The sequence below is a fragment of the Terrapene carolina genome, unplaced genomic scaffold (assembly GCF_002925995.2).
Source record: "Terrapene carolina triunguis isolate 2854851 unplaced genomic scaffold, T_m_triunguis-2.0 Scaffold84, whole genome shotgun sequence".
NCBI lineage: Eukaryota > Metazoa > Chordata > Testudines > Emydidae > Terrapene > Terrapene triunguis.
In genome coordinates, this window is record NW_020664435.1 from 27072943 (window position 1) to 27092787 (window position 19845).

Below are 19845 nucleotides of genomic sequence, written 5' to 3' on the forward strand. Positions count from 1 at the left end.
GCCTCTGGTGCCTAATCCCACCCCAACCCAGAGCAGCCATTACAGAGGAAGACTGGCTTCACTCTTGTATAACTGAGCTGGAGGGAGCATGCTCAGTCACTCTGTGGGGATCATGTGTTCATAGTCTAGTCACACACAGGAGCTATGAGAGGCTTGACAATGCTCAGTGGGGATGGAATCTCAGATTTTAGCTGCTAAATCTAAGAAGGCTCTACTCCGCATGTGCCAGGTTTTTCCCCCAAAGGCTCATAACTTGGCCAAATGTGGGCAGATTTTGACAGGGATAGCAAAAGGCACATCACCCACACATGCCACCTCCTGCAATATTTCTAAAGTATAGAGGTGTTAGATCACCAGAATTCTTTAATGTGTGTAAAACTGTGTGTTTTTCACTACCCACCTTCTGGGAAACTGAACTAGCTGAACTATTTTGACTGAAATTTTTCAGAAATATTCAGCCTGAGGCAGACCCTGGCACGTAAAACTTCAGCCTGAATGGTAAAAGCTTGGCAAAGTTATAGGCCCACTGAAAACAGTGTCTTTTAATGGGAAGAGTCGGGTATCCACATGAATAGGTTGCGCTACCAGCACTGTCTATAAAACATACGTGGGACGGATTACAAGCATTTTACAGGACAAGATTAGAATTCCAAAATTGAATTGGACAAATTGAAGAATTTGGTCTGAAATCAGCAAGATGAAATTCAATAAAGACAAGTGCAAAGTAATTCACATAGGAAGGAAAAATCAAATGGACAGCTACAAAATCGGGAATAACAGACTAGGCGGTAGTACTGCTGAAAAGGATCTGGGTGTTACAGTGGATTGACAATAAATGTGATGCCGTTGCAAAAAAGACTAATATTATTTTGAGGTGTATTAACAAGAATGTGGTATGTAAGGCACAGGAGGTAATTGTTCCACTTTATTCAGCACTGTGAGGCCTCAGATGGAGTACGGTGTCCAATTCTGACACCATGATTTAGGAAAGATGTAGAGAAATTGGAAAGAGTCCAAAGAGGAAAGTGACAAAAAATGATAAAAAGCTTTTAAAAAACAACCCTGAACTATGAGGAAAAGATTAAAAAAACTGGGCATCTCTAGTCTTGAGAAAAGAAGACTGGGCAGAACCTGATAAGTCTTGAAATGTGTTAAGTAGGGATGTAAAAGGTTAACCGGTAAGCATTAGTCTTACCAGTTAACCCACCTTAACCGTCAACCCCGGGCCGGCCGGCCGGAGCGGCCCCAGGGGCCCTGCACCGGACGGAACGGTCCCAGCCCCAGCCACTTAATCGGTTAACCGTTTAAACAACATATTTTTAATCATTTAAATGGTTAACTTTTAAAATAGTATTTACATCCCTAGCGTTAAGTGCTATTATAAAGAGGGCAATGATCAATTGTTCTGCATGTCTATTGAAGGTAGGACAAGAAGTAATGGATTTACTCTGCATCAATGGAAATTTAGGTTAGATATTAGGAAAAACTTTCTAACCATGAGGGTAGTTAAACTCTGGAATAGGCTTCCAAGGGAGGTTGTGGAATCCCCATCACTGGAGGTTTTTAAGAACAAGTTAGACAAACATCTGTGACGTACGGTCTAGGTTTTCTTGGTCCTGCCTCCAGCACAGGAGGCTGGACTTGGTGACTTCTCAAGGTTCCTTACATTTTTATCATTCTATGTGATCCCCATTGACTTGAATGAGAGTTCCATGTGTGTACATGAGTGCAGCGTTTGGTCCGTAGTTTGTGAAATATTTTGGGACAATATGGAAAGAAGGATGCTGTAAACATAATACTTAACATGTATATATGGTTGGATATCTACTTTAAGAGCTTATTTCAGTTTTATTTTAAATTCAATTTTAGTGGTCATATATATATATATATTTTTTTTTTAGTTCTAAGTGTCCGAAGAAAATAAAGAAACATGGATGGCCATAAATAGTAAGTAATTTTATATTTTTAACCTGTCGCACTAATAAAATTAGAAGACACATGCTGAAGTATTGCTGTCTATACTTACCACACTTTTTATGTTTTGTCATCCAATCTTTGGCATAAAATCCCCAGTAAGGACAGATTGGAAAAAGAAACTGACTGCCATGTGATCAAGTAATGGAAAAACCAATATGTTAGTTATTAATCTTCTGTTTTACAAACAGAGTTGAATTTATCCACATCATTTAACTTTATGACTAAAGTAGATACTTCTTTAGTTATAATTGTTGTTAGGTTTTGTTAAATGATAGTAAAATTTAAACATATGTTCATGATTATTCACTGTATAAAAACCCAGGTTGACAATTTACAGTACTGAATAAAGTTGTTGACAAAAACAGTGTCCTGTAGTACAGAGGCTTTTTCTGTTCAGTTATCCTATCTACAGAATATACGGGCAACACTCAATTCCTCATATAAGGTACACTTCAAAAATTATGATCAAATCTCATGCATAAACAGGAGTAATTTTTTTCTCAAAGTTCAATTTAAAAATGTAGTTTTCTCATTGTCCTTAAGAAATTGATAAGGGGTTATATTCCCCTGATTTTCTTCAAAATTTGGCTATTATCTAAGAATTCTCTAAAGCCATAATTCTTATTAAATAAATTTTCCTTTTTGTTATATGACATTTGTAGCCCAACTGTGCACCCATTGAATTCCCCTTGACTTCAAAGGAAGTAGGAATGTAAGCTGAAACACTGGGGCCTTGATCCTATGTTTTGATCTGCCCAGGTACTGCCTCATTGACTTTAGTGAGGCACAATAGTCTGCCTGTTCTGACCACAGTGCAGGTCTGAGACTTGAGATATTGCAAAACATGAATTATAAACTTTCATTTCCCATTAAGTCCTTTTAATAAAATATATGTTTTGAAAATGTTTGTTTTCATGAGTGTGTGGGTGTGTTTAATTTAATTTTACATTTTTCCTTGAAGTGATTTTGATATCATTTCTATTTTGAATAATTTTAAGGGACATTGTCACTTTTGTTATAGATAAAAACTGACTTACTTTGAGAATTAAGACCCTAGTTCTCTAAAGAGATCTGTCTGGAAAATTCTTAACTTCATGATGGGGATTCTTTGGATCCTCTCTTTAATAATAGGATTAAAACTTTAATTGATATTTGCTGCATCATAAAATATACTACACATTTCACCTGACTTAATGTGCTATCCCTTGTTAATATGTATGCAATTAGTTTACAAAGAGTTGCACATGAAATTGGATTTGGCATGTTTTTGCATATAGTGGGTATTTTGTGCTGCAGCAAAAAAGTAACTGAAAACCTTATTTTTACTTTGGGATCTGCAATCAAATCTTAGAAGTCAGTGTTTAGGTTGAATAAGATGCTTGAATTTCTCTACTGTAAATATTTTTGTGAGAGATAAAAGAAGTGCTTTGTGTTATATACATTTTAAAAAACAATTGAATCAAATAATATAGTTATGTCATACAATTAAATTTCCTAGGGATTATAAACCCTATCTGGCTATGAACCATGTAGGGGCATAACTAAGCCTTCATGTTTTATTTTATTTTTTAACAAGTATTCTATCTCTTTAAATTCTTCTAGAATAATAATTTGACATAATTTTAATATTAGCAAACCCATTTCTTTTAAACATTTGCAAAATTAATGCAGTTTTCCAGTTATTTACGGGTTAGGGATTCCATTTTCACAGAAGTTAATAATTAACTGTTCATCAGACATATCAGTGTTATATTGAGAAGCTAAATTTTCTGTGCCTCATATGGTTAAAGGAATTGTAGGAGGATGCAATTTCTATTTCGTCTACAACTTCAATAAGTTTAGAAAAGAGATGCAGAATCATCCCCCGATGGAAAATAATCTGGGAAAAGTGTACATGTTGCATACAATCAAGCATCATCCATTTTTCCTGCTTCTAGACTTTGTACTGTATAGAATTGGAGTGTCAGACTTTGTCTTGTGCTTGGCAGATTGAGCAGGATGGGGTACTGTTGCTTGCTTTTCTACACATTGAGTTGCAATCTGTTTTACATACAAGATTGACATTCAGGGTGAAATCCTGGACCTATTGAAGACAATGGCAGTTTTCTACTGCAGCCCTTGAGTGGGGCCAGGATTTCACCTTAAATATCTCCCAATATATGAATCAAAAAACCATTACAGAACAAGTAAATAAAAACGCAAACTGAGACATTATCGTATCTGCGATAAATCACTCTATAATACTGAAGAATTCTTCACTACTAAATACACCTCTACCCCGATATAACGCTGTCCTCGGGAGCCAAAAAATCTTACCGTGTTATAGGTGAAACCGCGTTATATTGAACTTGCTTTGATCCGCTGGAATGTGCAGCCCCGCCCCCGTGGAGCACTGCTTTACCGCGTTATATCCGAATTCGTGTTATATCGGGTCGCATTATGTCGGGGTAGAGGTGTATTGATAATGGGCAACACTACCAATTTACGACATTCAAATTGGAAGTGGTTTAAATGCTTCCAAAAATAAGACTGGAAACATTCATGAATATATTGTTGTGCTAATATTTCTTTTGGCTAAAAGGAATTAGAGAATTTGCTGCATATTTGATAGTAATGAGCATTAACGACAACTTCAGGTTTAGGATTTGACCATTGCAAAGTGCAGAAATGTTCAAGTCTAGGGTTTTTATTCATAACCACAAGTATTTGTTCATAATTAGTAGTTTTATATAGTTTCACAGATAAAGAATATATATATATCCTTTTTCCTCTTTTTCTTGATACTCCTTAAAAATCTAATAAAATGTTTGAAAGTTTTTTTTAAAAGCCTCATTCTTTTTATTTAATCAAGCATTGTAATTGTGTTTCTTAAATGTTTCAGCAGTTATTCAAGGGAATTTTATGACCAGTATGCTCAAAGCCAGGAAAAATCTGTGGTCAATAAAATGCAGCAGAAATATTGGAAAACAAAACAAACCCTTATTAAAGTCACAGGAAAGAAGGAAGATGAACATGTTGTGGCTTCAGATGCAGACCTGGATGCAAAACTAGAGGTTTGTAATGAATTTACAATAGACATTAATGACTGAAATCTCTCTGAAAATCTGATAATGGGATCAAGTCTGTGTGTTTGTATGTACATATGTATGTGTACCATACTTTGTATTTATGGGTCTAATCTCACGTGCAGGTTGTGTGTGGGGTGGGGGTGGGAGTACTGCACTCTTTGATATCTACTGTAGTTAAATGTGTTTTTTTGTTTGTTTTTTTTAAACCAACAAACCAGCCAACCTCACCTCAGCAGTATTTTGCTTACTAAATAAGATTTTATAGTTTTCACTATGCAAAACAGCAGAGCACTGGAAAAGTGTTCAAATGTTGCTGCTGAATTAGCAGAATATTAAAAGAAAAGATGTTTATGGAGGCCCTATAAAATATCATCATTGTGGTGATTGGTGGTAAAAGTTCTCAGCAATGGAATGGGGAAGCTAAACAAATAATTTTTCACCTGCTCTCAAAATATTGGGGTGAAATCCTGGTCCCCACTGAAGTCAATGGGAATGTTTCTATTGCTTTAGTGGGACACGGTTTTACCCTAAGGTTGCTAAAACTTGGAAAATTATTTTATACCTATTTATTCCTCCCGTAATTTTAATTTGGATAAATTCTTTATTCAAATTGTTGTGTAGGGCTTATGCCACAGAACATCTGTAGATAGAATGACCATAGTCTGTCAAGCCTTTTGAATGCTGGTTGAAAATTGCTATGTAAATATAAGATATTCACTGGCTTTTTACAATTATTTTTTTTCCCCCGTCAACAAGAGGACAAAAAACTTTTGTTCTTGTTCTGCCTCCTCCCCATGAAAATGAGTCATACAAGTGGACTCCTCCCATCAGCTGAGTTTGCAGCTCAGAGCTTGTGGCTGAAGGGGGATAAAAACCCTAAACAAAAGGCACTTGATATCCCTGCTGCGTGGACTCTGGGGATGGAGGGGGAATGTTTCTAGGCATAAATAAGAGATCCCCAGGTGCTTAGTCTGGGTTAGCCCTAAAGGACTTGTAAAGCTTGCTGCTGATAGAAGCTTCTATTTCCTTTTGAAACTTAAGATTGTAACTCACCTGTGTATCTGTTTACCTACTTCAAACTTGTAAATAACTCGTTTCCTTTTCCAGTTTAATAACTCTTTATATAGTGTATTATTGGGTTGGTTACATGCATAGTCTTTGTCGTGACTTGCCATTGACCCAGAGTAAGTGGCTGGTCCTTTGGGATTGGGAGTAACTTAAATATTACTGTGACTTTTGGTGTGATGGACCGTCTATCACAAAGGTATGCTCACCTGGGTGGTGAGATAGATGGGAGTACCCAAAGAGACTGTCTGTGACTCCATGTTAAGGTAGTTGGAGTGCCTCAGGAATTTACATTTGTTAATTGGTTGGTGAAATCTAAGTATAGTGCTCACAACCAATTTGGGGTTTCTGCCCTGGTTCCTAACCGTCTGCCCTGAGGTTGGTTCTCACGCTCTTGGCAGCATTACGTGGTTTGTGGAGTAACTTTCAAAAAATAATTTTTGTTTACTCTTCTTCTAAAAATTGTAGTGTGTGTCATACAAATAACCTAAATGCATAAATACTAACACGTTTTTAAAGTAATACTGCACTGCATGCTCCAGAAATCCTCTTATACAAAATGCACAGTGTACATCTTTCTTCCAATTTTTTGTGTAGCTGGGAAAGAAAGAAAAAGGGTTTCCAACATGTAATAAATAAGGCAGAGTATCTAGCTACATATTAACATGCTACATATTGTTATATAGGTATAAAACTTGTTCCTTTTTAAAGAATTTATCTTACAGCTTTCTTTAGAATATCCTGTTGTTTTGAAAATAACATTTTTCTCTGTTGACTTTTATCCTTCCCAGTTCATCACCCAATTTTCACTTGAAGTCAGTATGTTTGCTTTGAAAATTAATATATAAAATCTCTGTGTTCCGGACAGTTGTTGGGAATGGGTGTATCTTTCTGAATAGTACTTTAGTTCACGGCATTCTGAAAATATTTATCCTGTGATGTTGCACTTATATGGTGAACGTTGTTTATCGTGGATTATAAGCCAACAGTGGTGATGTAAAAGCCATTCAGTGGGGTCCATGTACAAACAATTTTTTATGTGCTTGTCCCTGAGCTCAGCCCTCTTATTGATGCTGCAGCAACAGTCGTGTTGGGAAACAGGGAAATGATTGTTTGCTAAATAGAAAAAGGCAAGCACATTTTTACCTAAATAGCACTATTTGCAGTTACAAAGTTGACTATTTGATAGACGAGCCCAGCACAAATGTATAGTAGGCCAGACTGAAGTTTTGATTAGGTATGATGAATTGTGTGCTGAGTGCCTCTTACAATATCTTTATATAATGCCTACAATAGTGGGGACCATATCTCAGTTGGGTCCTGAAGGTGCTCTCATAATAGAAATAATAATAATAAATAATAATTGAAGCTATGAAATTTGTGTCTCTGAGGTGCGACTACACTGGAACAGAAACAAAACTGATCAGGTTGAACATTCTTTGTAATCAACGGCCTGGCCTATTGATTTATAAACTAAAGCCCCAATCCTGCAAAGGGATCTGCAGGGATCGATACTTATGCCAGTAGAGAGTCCCACTGAAGTCAGTAAGATTCCACCACCCATGGACCCCTTTTCAAGACTGTGGCCTTATATTGAAAAGCTAGTAGGCATTGTGTTATCTCATATACTCCAATTAAGGTGCTCTGTGTGTACATACTCTTTTTTTCTTCCAAAATAGAGTTTTATACAACTTCATGACTAGTGCATAGATTTAAAAATGTCAGTAAAGAAACATAAGAAATAAACATATTCTTGGTGAACTGTCACTTTATTTTGCAAAAACAAAGATAATTGTTTTGTTCTGTTTTTTTCTTGTTTCCTTTGTATCTTGTTGATCTGTTTATAGTTTCAGTAAACAATTTGAACGTAAGAAAAGGCTATCGAAGGAAAATCTTACATTCAAGTATGAGAGGGTATTAGAAGCAACACATTTTAAAAGGAAATAATGATTTTTTTTTTTTCATTTAAAAGTAATGCAGGTTTGTTTTAGAACAAATACTTTTTTGTTTTTGTTTTTTCTTTAGACTGTTTCTTGCATGTTTTATAATTAGCTTGTTTTATGTTTAATTTCAGCTGTTCCACTCGATTCAGAGAACATGTATGGAGTTGCTTAAAGCAATTGAACTCTATCAAAAAAGAATTTGTTGTAAGTATAACTAACTACAGCAGTTAAGCAGGGAGCTGAGTCTGCAATATGGAAGTAACTAATATGTGACAAAGTGAAGTTGATCATGGGATAAATGCTACTCTCTTCATCCTAGTTAAATTTGAAGCTAACCCTTCCATTATAAACCCAGTTTTGAAACTAACCTCCTAATTTGGCCAAAGTTCCTTCAATTCTCCTGAAATTGTACATGTGTGATACTAGGCCAGGATAGACAGGAGTACATATAGGAGATAGGAAAGCATTCAAGAATCAAGGCCTAACTACTTGACTTACCCAAATTTAGAAGTGGCTTATGTTAGAAACTCCAGATTTGGTTTTCTTGGTGAGGAGTGGTCTTTTGAGGGATAGATGTGAATTTAGTGTGCATTAGGAGCAATGGAGGTTTTAACACAACACAGCCATGACACTGAATTGATAGTCAAACTGGCCCTGACATGTGGACAGCCACAATGAGTGGCAGATCAGAGAACCACATGTGGGGGAGGGTGGGTTATGGTCTGAGGCAGAAAATAAGCTAACGGGGGACTAGTCAGGGGGAGAGCCACATTGGTGGTGGTGGGGGGGCTGGTTCTATTCGGTAGAGTGTTGTAGGTACTTTCCCATTCCACTCCCCACCTCCACCTGCCCCCCAAGAAAAAAGCCCATGAAAAGTCTCAAGATGTAGAGGAAAAGTGTGATTACACAATAGTTTAATATATCCGAGTTAGTGTTCCATGGTAGCAGTGATGACCCAAGTGAAGTCTTTTGTGTGACGATTATATAGGGAGGAACATACTTGATTAGAATGCAGTGTGGGCATAGAGTGGATTTGGCTAACAAGGGGCCCTTGCTGACATCTAGAAATATAATTTGTATAACAATATTTCAATTACAGTAATGACTATGTCTCTCTTCCTTCACGTGTCACTTGTTTTACTCTGCATGACCTGACATGCGGATGGCCAAGAGGCTGACAGACAGGGAGCTATGTGTGGAGAGTTCTAATCGGGGGGGGGGAAGGCAGGAAAAAGTGCTTGCTGCAGGGGACAGCTTGTCTGGAGGAGGTCCATGAGGTGAAAATGGCTGTGACCTTCCGGCATCGCAGAGATCTGGTTTAAGGTGACAACCAATTGTATCAGAAGGGTAGCCGTGTTAGTCTGAATCTGTAAAAAGCAACAGAGGGTCCTGTGGCACCTGGCACCTTTAAGACTAACAGAAGTGTTGGGAGCATAAGCTTTTGTGGGTAAGAACCTCACTTGGGTTCTTACCCATGAAAACCAATTGTAGTTTACTTACTTCCACTCCAGAAGTATCCAGCATTCTACCATGTAACACTCCCACTTCCAATCCCCCAGAAAATTCAACAGGAGAGACCTTTAAACTATGCAGCTTTTGAAATACCAGTAGAATCATAAAGTGAGCAGACCATCCAGCAATTAACTTAAAAAGAAAATCACGCATTTATCCTGAAGAATTAAATCTCCAACTAAATAATACAATAATAGAAAAGGGGAGAGAGATTTTAAGGGGCCAGCTGGTGTAAATCAACATTGGCTTCAATAGAGGTATGCTATTTTATATCAACTGAGGATCTGGCTCCATGAGCTTTGAAAAAAAAAAAAAAAAAAAACCTATCAAGGGAAATAATATTGTCAGGTCACAGTAGGCTCCTTCATATGATCTCACCAAGGTAATATCTTTATTCAAGCAATAAATAGCACATTCGCTTGCTGCCTTTCAGCCCAGAGATCATTTTGCGGTTCTTATTACACTACACCAAACTCACTGACAGGTGTGTTCAAGTGAATCTGAGCTTTTATTTCATAAATCCAGGAACTGCATGAAGGTTAATTAGAAAAAACTTTTTTTGTGCTGTGCTGCTTGGATCTAAAGTGACTTGTGAGCCTATTTTTGCTGTTCACATTTTTAAACAGTTAAAACCTGTTACATTGCATATATATGACCGTTCATTCCTTTTTCATTAGTTTTGTCTCAGGAAGAAAATGAATTGGGGAAATTTCTTCGATCACAGGGTTCTCAGGATAAAACCAGAGCAGGAAAAATGATGCAGGCCACAGGAAAGGCCCTCTGCTTTTCTTCTCAGCAAAGGTATGTCAGCTTCAGCGTGTAAGGGAAATGTTACTCCATGGCTTCATTCATGTTGGACCAAATTCTGTGCGCTGACATTTTTTCAGTGTCCTCAATGACTGGCTTGAAATACTCCATTTTGAGCTGAACAATGTGGCTGCTTGTCTCAAAATGAAGCATCACATGCTGAACATTGGGAGGTTGATATGTTCATCTTAGGTTGTAATTTGACTGTTAGCACAGCTGGTAACAGCCACAGGTGGGATCTTCAAAAGCATATAAGTCTCTTAGGAGCACAGATCCCACTGACTATGCTCCTAAGTAGCCTAGATATTTTTAAAAATCCCTCTCTTTAGCTAATTATCTGACATGCATCCAATTATGCAAACCCTTGCATGTGGCAAACTAGGTTCTTTTAGAATGCCAGTAAATGTGCCTTAACCTCTCACCAAAGCCCCAGTGCCCCATAAGTAATCCTGTATCATATGAAAACTTTTATTTATATATATATATATATATATATATATATAAATATTCAGAGCCAGAATCAACATTTTGGTCTTTTTTTAGCCAACATAAAGAGAGGACCACATACGTCCTTCCCTTGCCCAGATGGCCAGTTCTCCCCTCCACCTCTGTGACCCATCCTCCTCATACAAGTCACTATTGCACTTTATTGTGTCATCTCAGTAACGGAAGATCAGCCAGATGTAGTAGCTCCCTGTGCCAGCCCTACACTAACTAGACATTCCCCTATGCCAGGGAAATCCCCAGATAGCTACTTAAACCAGCTTTAAAATCTGCTTTATGCCACTTAATAGGCTGTTGAATGTGTCTCGGTGAAGCTGCTGCTGGCTACAGGCAGGGGAAAGCAGCAGCTGGAGGTAGGAAGGGCAAGTTAGTAGTGGGTAGAATTTTTTGAGAGCCTGTTAAGGGGAGGAAGTGGGAGTGGGGGAGCTGGTATCCCCAGCTGCCTCTCCATAATGCTGGGTCTGAGAGTATGGCAGAAAATGCCTTAAAACTTCATAAAAATAAACAGAACTATTCAAATTCCTTTGAAAACTCAGATAATTTATCTGCTTGACTGATGACTTCAGTGTTACCTGCTCATAGCAGGGCTACATTCTTAACCCTACCATTAACCTAATGTGCAGTTTAACATTACAATCCTGGTATATCTGTGGTATGTGACTAGTAACAGGTGCTTTATCAAAGGTTTTGTGACTGTTAAATGTAATTCCCATTTGCTAATTTCACTTGTCTAAACCTTTTAATTGACACACATACATACACTGATAAATTTTGCAGTTAATCAAAAATACACTGAAAAAGATTCCTCTGTTACTGATTTGAGAAGCTGAAAGTAATTGTGAAAATCATGACACCTATGCAGAAAGCATGCACAACATAGACGTAAAGATATCCTCGTCACTTATGACCGTAAATGAGTCTTTGGACGATCTCACATGTTGTAGTCATTTCAGTGAATTTCTTTTCGACTGACTTGTCCATTCCATACTTTTTAGAAATGGCTCAGGGTTGTGTATATTTGTTTGTTTGCTATTTTTTTTCTTTAAAGAAACAACTATTATCTTTATGGATCAGTTCAAAATATATGTTTTTGGGTTGTTTTTTTAAAGGTTGGCATTACGTACTCCTTTGTGCAGACTATACCAAGAAGTGGAGACTTTTAGATATAGGGCTATATCAGATACATGGCTGACGGTAAACCGAATGGAACAGTATCGGACTGAATACCGAGGAGCACTACTTTGGATGAAAGATGTCTCTCAAGAGCTGGATCCGGATCTTTACAAGCAGATGGAGAAGTTTAGGAAGGTATGATGTTTCCTGTGGTTTGCTGGAGGGGGAAGCATGATAAATGGTAGTGAAGCATGATTTTGATTCCTGTGAGGAAGACATTCAACAGCACTGAGGATGCAATTAATCAAAACTGATCTTTTCCATGTGACAGAATACCCATTAATTTGATACGGAATATTATATCTTTCACAGATGATGAGGCTAAGGGGGAGGGAAAGTGGCAAGAAATCACAGTTCTTAACTACCTGGTTCTGATTAGAATACATTTTTGTATTTTATATAATATATATTTTAAAATGTTTAACTGAGGGGAAACACCTGAATGATTAAGAGAAGGAGATACGTCTGCACTCAACAGGGGTGGAGAAGATTGATGATGCTACTAGAAAGTACGAAAATTCTGTATAGACTAATAGAAATACCATAATATTTGTTGCTGAGTTGAACTGTTTGGGCTTGATTAAAGGCCAAGATTTTCAAAAGTGACTAGTGATTTCTTTAGGTGTCTCATTTTTTTTTCAGTACTCAATTTGGGAAACCTCAAAGAGGATTGATTTTTCAGAAAGTGCTCAGCACTCAACCTTCAAAAATCAGGCCCTTTTAAGGAATTTCAAGTTTGGCACCCAAAAACTAAGATACTCCATCACTATTCACTCTCGAAAAGCTTAGTCCAAAGATACCACACCTCAAGGTAGCAACGTAGGAGTTAGTTAGGCTATGTCTGTGCTACAGAGTCTATGTCAGCATTGCTGAGCCTAGTGTAGACTCAGGCCCAGATTTTTAAAGGTATTTAGACATTGCTCAGTTCAATGTTGCAATGCCTAAGTCTTATTTTCAAAAGGGATTCAGGCACTGAGGAGCCTAAATCCCATTAACAGTCACCACTGTGTGCAGCAACATCTAAATACCTTTAAAAATCTGGGCCTCAGTGTATGCATATAGAAATTCTTCAGTCAGTGTAGAAACACCACCCTTCAGAACGATGTTAGCTGTGCCAACAAAAGCACTCTTCTGTTGGCATAGCCGCATCTACACTGGGGGTTTTGTTGGCGTAGCTATGTCAGTCAGGGATGTTTTTTTTTTCTTTTTCACAGCGCTGACCAACATAGCTATGCCAATATAAGTTTTAAGTGTAGACCATACTGATCTCCTTTGGCTCCAATTCATTCTTAGGAGGCCTTTACAGTCGTAGCTATAGGACTAGTGGCTGTTCTCCCTACAGAATGTAGTAGAACTAGTAGTATGCTTGCTGTTCTGAATCTGGATTGGAGTGAGGGGGCAGAATCCTGGATCTCAGGCAAAGACCTACACTCTGAATAAATACATTTATAATGTTAACAGAAATGGCATACTATTGTAGGTCATTGGCTTGAGATCTAGAAGTTACTTTGGTACATATCTGCCCTAAAGAAAGTTGTTGTGTGAAAGAGAACTTGCTCTCCTTGAAGCCTTAAATGAACTGTCTGTTTCCTTTAACTGGAAATATTTTGAGATGAAGTAAATGTTTTCATATGATTATACTGCACAATATATTTTGTTTTTTGGGAGGGGAAGGGGTTAAAACTTGAATCAAACACTGATAGGAAAGAATTGGCATGTCTAGTTCATATTAATATTTGTGAATGCAAGCTGTGACAATAGCAGTGGGGTGGGAGGGATAAAATTCCCAAATCTTGACATAATTTTTCTTTAATGCGTCACTACAGGATATGCCTGCAAATCTCAGGGCACCCAACTTGTATTTTATTGTGCCTGTTGGGAAATTTTTATAATGGCAGGTTCTTGCAGGCAAAATAATCAGTCTGGTCCCAGCCTCGGCCAGTTGCTTATGTATAACAATTGATTTAGTGGAAATGCACTATAAAAGGAATGTTTGAATAAAGAATTGAAAATAGTATTGGTAATGGTCATTCAAACCTGATTTATGCTCTTCTTGTGAAACAAGTGATGTGGAAGATCTCCATTATCAAAAAGATAGAGTAGTTAAGATAATGAGGCTTTTTATGGGAAACTAGTTAAAATCTTGTCCATGAAATTTAAGTCTTCTCAGGATGCTATGCCTCAAAGTTGGCAATGAAGATTTCTAAAAGTTGCTATGAATGTTTTGTCTTAGAGCTTTTAGGAGCTTTTGCATCCTGTTTACAATACCGCCCCTGGGAGCCAAGTATTTTGAAACGTGTATAATTCTGTAAGCAGTTTTGTCTGTTGCAGTTACATCAAATTAGTTTATTTCTTTAACTGTTTACCAAAGTTCTGTTGCTTTACTGCAAAGGAGAAGGTTAAAAACTATTAGGCTAAAATCTCTAATTTCTCCCTGTCCCTCCCATCCCCAGCTATTATTTAACATTAAACTTTTCAGACCACATTGGAATGCCAAGTACAAAAAGCTCTACATTTTATAGCCAACAAAATATATGTATCCTATTTTTGGATAAAGCAATGCCTGTGATATTGACTACCCCTATAGTTCCCCCTCACACTGAACAACTGCTGCTGCTTCTTCGAGTGATTGTTCATGTCCATTCCAAGCAGGTGTGTGTGCGCCGCGTGCACGCCAGCCGGAAGATTTTACTATAGCAGCGTCCGTAGGGTCGGCTTCGGCGCCCCCTGGAGTGGTGCCTTCATGGTGCTGTATATAGGGGTCAGCCAACCCCCCACCCCCTCAGTTCCTTCTTACCGCCGGTGACGGCTAGCTGGAACTTCGATTGCTCTTCAGCAATCGTAGCAGTGTTCCGTCGTTGTTGTAAATATTTAGTTAATTTGTTGTTTAGTGTTAGCTTAGTTAGTTATTAGTTGGGGGGGTTTCCACAAGTTTTCGTCGCCCCGCTGGGGCATGCCCGGGTCCCCAGGGTTCAAACTCTGCCGGGACTGTGGGAAATTCATGCCGAAGAGTGACCCGCACTCTTCGTGCTTGAGGTGCCTAGGGGAGAGCCACCAAAGAGACAGGTGCAGTATCTGCAGGGCTTTTCACCCCAGGACTCTCAAAGATAGAGAGCAGAGACTTAAAGTCCTCCTAATGGAGGCGGCCCTGCGGCCGCAATCAGATCCCGGGCCTACTGAAATGGCACCGAGCACTTCATCCTCGATGCGCAGTGCTCTGGCACCGGAGATAAGTCGTGAGGCCAAGGCCACCAAACCCCGGCATCGGAGAGAGTCGGCGCACAAGAAACCATCCTCGATGAGACACCCTTTTAACCGGCACTGGCAATGGGGAACGAATAGGCCGGTGAGGGATCGTTCTCCACACCGGGACTCTAAAGGGCCGGCGCCGTCCACGTCTACTACAGGACAATTCGCGCCGCAGACCCATCCGGCCATCCCGTTGACTCCCGCCCCGGAGAGGGTACGGTCAAGTCCGGAAAAGCCTAGATCCCCGGACATGATGGAGGAAGTGCGCCTCCCATCAACGCCAGAGGCGTTCGAAGCCGCCTCAGACCTCTTGAGCCTCCCGGTGCCGGCATCGCTGCACCGGTGCAGAGAACCTCCGGTTACCGCTCGGGCCCATTATCAATCTAGGGGCAAATGGGCAATGCTCTCGCCATGCTCCTCGCACCACGCCACTCTAGCGACACCGGTGCAGACAGCACCCTCTACGGCAACAGTGGGTACCGCGCCTCCTATGTCCTCCTACTCAGAAACTTCGGACTCGGAGGTGGACTCGTACCGCTCTAACAGATCGAGAAGTAGGCGATCGTCCTCGCATACGAGTGCCCAACCGTACCCACCGCAGTGGCAGCAGCAGCAGTGGCAACCGCCCCCCCAGTGGCCGTTCTGGACGCCGTGGGCCTACCACCAGTCAGTGGGTCAGGCGTACGGACCCCACTCACGAGCCGCATCTGTCTCTTCGACGTCGGCGGTACCGCTGCTAATGCCACCACCACCGGCACCGCCATCTGACAGGAGTGTGCCACAAAGGGACACGGCACCACCTAGCCAAACAACGGCACCGACGGGGACCTTGCTCCCAACACCGCAGGCACCGTCCAGCATGCCTCGTCACTCGGTGTCGACCCCGGTACCGGCCGCGGTGCCGCATCCCGAGTCTGCACTGGCCGCGCAGCCTGAGTACCGTGTGCCGCAGGCCCTCGTAGAGGGAGAGGGGGTAGATGAAGGCCCTCTTCAAGGGATCTCTTCCTCCTCATCTCCAGATGAGGCAGTAGCGGGAACTTCAGCGGCACCGGCCCCGGAAGACAATAGGATCCTCCAACAAGTTCTTACTCGAGCAGCCCAAAGCCTCTCGATCCAGACTGAGGAGATTGAGGTGGACACGGATCCGGTGATTGATATCCTGACCCCGTCAGGCCCATCCAGGGTAGCCCTACCTCTCATAAAGACCATTACGGACACAACCTGCACCTTGTGGCAAACCCCTGCCTCATTGGCCCCTACAGCCAAAAGGACTGAGAGGCGATATTTCATTCCAACCAAGGGCTATGAACATCTTTATACACGCCCTCCCCCGGACTCCCTAGTGGTTGATGCGGCCAACCAGAGGGAACGCCAAGGTTTTCAGGGGGCTACGCCTAAAATTAGAGAGAGGCCAAAAAGTTGGACCTGTTCGGGCGCAAGGTGTATTCAACGGGGGGCCTGCAGTTGCGCATTGCCAATCAGCAAGCCATAGTGAGCCGGTTTGGACACAACACGTGCTCAGCTTTGTCTAGGTTCACGGACCTCCTTCCGCAGGAGTCGCGAACTGAGTTTTCAGCCCTGGTTGAGGAGGGGAGATTGATTACCCGGGCTTCCCTCCAGGCGGCCCTGGATGCGGCCGATTCAGCTTCACGCACGTTGGCGACTGGTCTGGTCATGAGGCGTGGAGCCTGGCTTCAAGTTTCCGGCCTCCCTCACGAGGTCCAACAAACGATCCAGGACCTCCCCTTCGAAGGGCCCACGCTCTTCTCGGAGAAGACTGATAAGAGGCTTCATAGCCTAAAGGACTCACGGACCACTCTCCGTTCACTAGGCCTACACACCCCTGTCACTCAGCATAGGCAGTTTAAGCCACCGCAGGCCCCTCGGCCGTACCAGCCTCAAAATCGAGGGGATGCCTTGCACAGAAGGCCAAGGACGGGCAGGAGGAGGCAACAACAGCAGCCCTTCGGCCAGTCATCTGCCCAACCAAGGCCTACACAGGGGCCTAGACCACCATTTTGATGGCTTGGTAGAGGACAACCTCCCAGTCAGAACCCTGGATCCATCCAACCTTACCTTCTTGTCACGTCTGTCCCCCTTTTATCGTGCATGGGCCCGGATCACATCGGACGCTTGGGTGCTTCGCACAGTAAAGGAGGGATATTCTATCCAGTTCTCCCCACTCCCGCCCCACCAGCCCCCCTCCCCGTCCCTCTTCAGGGACCCCTCTCACGAGTAACTTCTACTTCAAGAAGTTCAGTCCCTCCTCACATCAGGGGCAGTAGAGGAGGTTCCTCAGGAGCTACGGGGCAAGGGCTTCTATTCTCGATATTACCTAATACCGAAAGTGAAAGGGGGCCTCAGACCTATTCTGGACTTGCGGCGTCTCAACAAGTTTGTGAAGAAGCTCAAGTTCCGCATGGTCTCCCTGTCCTCCATCATTCCTTCCATGGATCCAGGAGACTGGTATGCCGCCCTCGACTTAAAGGATGCATACTTTCATATTGCAATAATCCCTCAGCACAGTCGTTACCTCAGGTTTCTCGTGGGCAACGCTCATCTACAGTTTATGGTTCTGCCCTTTGGTCTGTCAGCAGCCCCAAGGGTCTTCACGAAGTGCCTGGCAGTCGTGGCTGCCTTCCTACGCAGGCACGGGATCCAGGTGTTTCCCTACCTGGACGATTGGCTCATCAAGGGCAGGTCCAGGGCGCAAGCGGAGGCTCAGGTGGTCTTTACCAGGCAAATCTTCCTCGCGCTCGGCCTCTTACTCAACGAGGCCAAGTCCACACTATCTCCAACCCAAAAAATCGAATTCATAGGGGCAGTTCTGGACTCGACACACGCCAGGGCATATGTCCCAGAGGCCAGATTCAGGACTATATCCAACATTATTCTTGGCCTCCAACGTTACCCCACCACCACAGCAAGAAGCTGCCTCAAATTACTAGGGCACATGGCAGCATGTACCTACGTGGTGAGACACGCCAGACTCAGACTGCGCCCACTCCAGTCTTGGTTGGCAGGGGTTTATCGGCCAATCAGGGACTCCCTAGAATCAGTGGTGACGTTACCTCGGACGGTGTTGAACTCCCTTCAATGGTGGCTCGACCTGCGGGTGGTCTGCGCAGGAGTTCCTTTCCTCGAGTCCGAGCCCGCCCTCTCCCTGGTAACGGACGCTTTGGATCGGGGATGGGGTGCACATCTGGGCGACCTCAGAACCCAAGGCCTTTGGTCACGAGAGGATCTTTCGCTGCACATCAATGTCAGGGAATTACGAGCTGTGCGCCTCGCATGCATAGCCTTCAAATCCCAGCTGGCAGGCAGGTGCGTTTCTGTCCTCACGGACAATACTCCAACGATGTTCTATATTAACAAACAGGGTGGTGCTCGCTTCTCTCCCCTTTGCCGGGAGGCCCTCGCATTGTGGGACTTTTGCGTACAGAACGTAATTCACCTGACAGCATCCTACCTCCCGGGACACACAACGGGCTCGCGGACGCACTCAGCCGCTCGTTCCAGGTTCACGAGTGGTCTATCTGCTGGGATATAGTTCTCTCAATTTTCCGACTCTGGGGTCATCCCCAGGTGGACCTGTTTGCCTCCAGCGAGAACAGGAAGTGTCATCAATTCTGCTCCCTCAGGGGACGCAGTCTGGGGTCCCTAACAGACGCCTTTCTCCTCTCTTGGACAGACGGGCTATTTTACGCCTTTCCCCCGATTCCCATGATTCACAGAGTAATCCTCAAGGCCCGCAGAGATCACGCTCGGCTCATCCTGATAGCGCCTGCGTGGCCGCGCCAGCACTGGTACACATCTCTCCTGCACATGTCTATGCGGGTGCCACTCAGGTTGCCCCTACTACCGGACTTGATCACACAGGATCGTGGTCGCCTGCTTCACCCGAACCTGGAGTCGCTCCACCTTACAGCCTGGATGCTCCATGGCTAAACCCCGTGGAGTTGCAATGCTCTCATCAGGTCAGGCAGGTCCTTCTGGGTAGCAGGAAGCCCTCAACAAGGACCACGTACTTGGCCAAGTGGAAGCGCTTCTCCCTCTGCACCACACAACGGGGCCAGGCTCCCTTGCTCGCCCCGGTCCCTCTCATATTGGACTATTTGCTACATCTGAGACACCTGGGACTGACTGACTCATCGGTTCGAATACACCTTGCTGCAATCTCGGCCTTCCACCCGGGAGAGGGGGGTACCTCAGTGTTTGCGAACCCACTCGTTGGACGGTTCCTTAAGGGCCTTGACAGACTGTTCCCGCAAATCCGTCAACCTGTCCCTGCTTGGGACCTCAATTTGGTCCTGTCCGTCCTCACAGGGCCCCCCTTCGAGCCGCTGGCTTCGTGCTCGCTGTTATATCTTTCATATAAGGTCGCGTTCTTGGTGGCTATCACATGAGCCCGGAGAGTGTCAGAGCTCGGAGCTCTAACTGAACCCCTGTACACCGTCTTCCACAAGGACAAGGTCCAACTCATTCCACACCCAGCGTTCCTGCCTAAGGTGGTTTCCCCATTTCACATGGGTCAAGACATTTTTCTC

At 42.6% G+C, this 19845-nt stretch overlaps 1 protein-coding gene across 2 annotated transcripts in view; it reads left to right on the top strand.

The window, feature by feature from the left end:
* Positions 1-19845, top strand: part of ICA1 (islet cell autoantigen 1) — a 96025-nt gene that overhangs the window by 11247 nt on the left and 64933 nt on the right. Inside the window, exons 2-6 of one of the 2 annotated variants that reach the window (XM_024205643.2) lie at positions 1902-1947; positions 4859-5030; positions 8185-8257; positions 10243-10366; positions 11986-12184. In XM_024205643.2, the coding sequence (XP_024061411.1) occupies positions 1931-1947; positions 4859-5030; positions 8185-8257; positions 10243-10366; positions 11986-12184 (585 nt within the window). In that variant the 5' untranslated portion in view covers positions 1902-1930. The remainder of the gene's footprint in view (positions 1-1901; positions 1948-4858; positions 5031-8184; positions 8258-10242; positions 10367-11985; positions 12185-19845) is intronic. The other variant, XM_024205644.2, reaches the window with a different exon arrangement.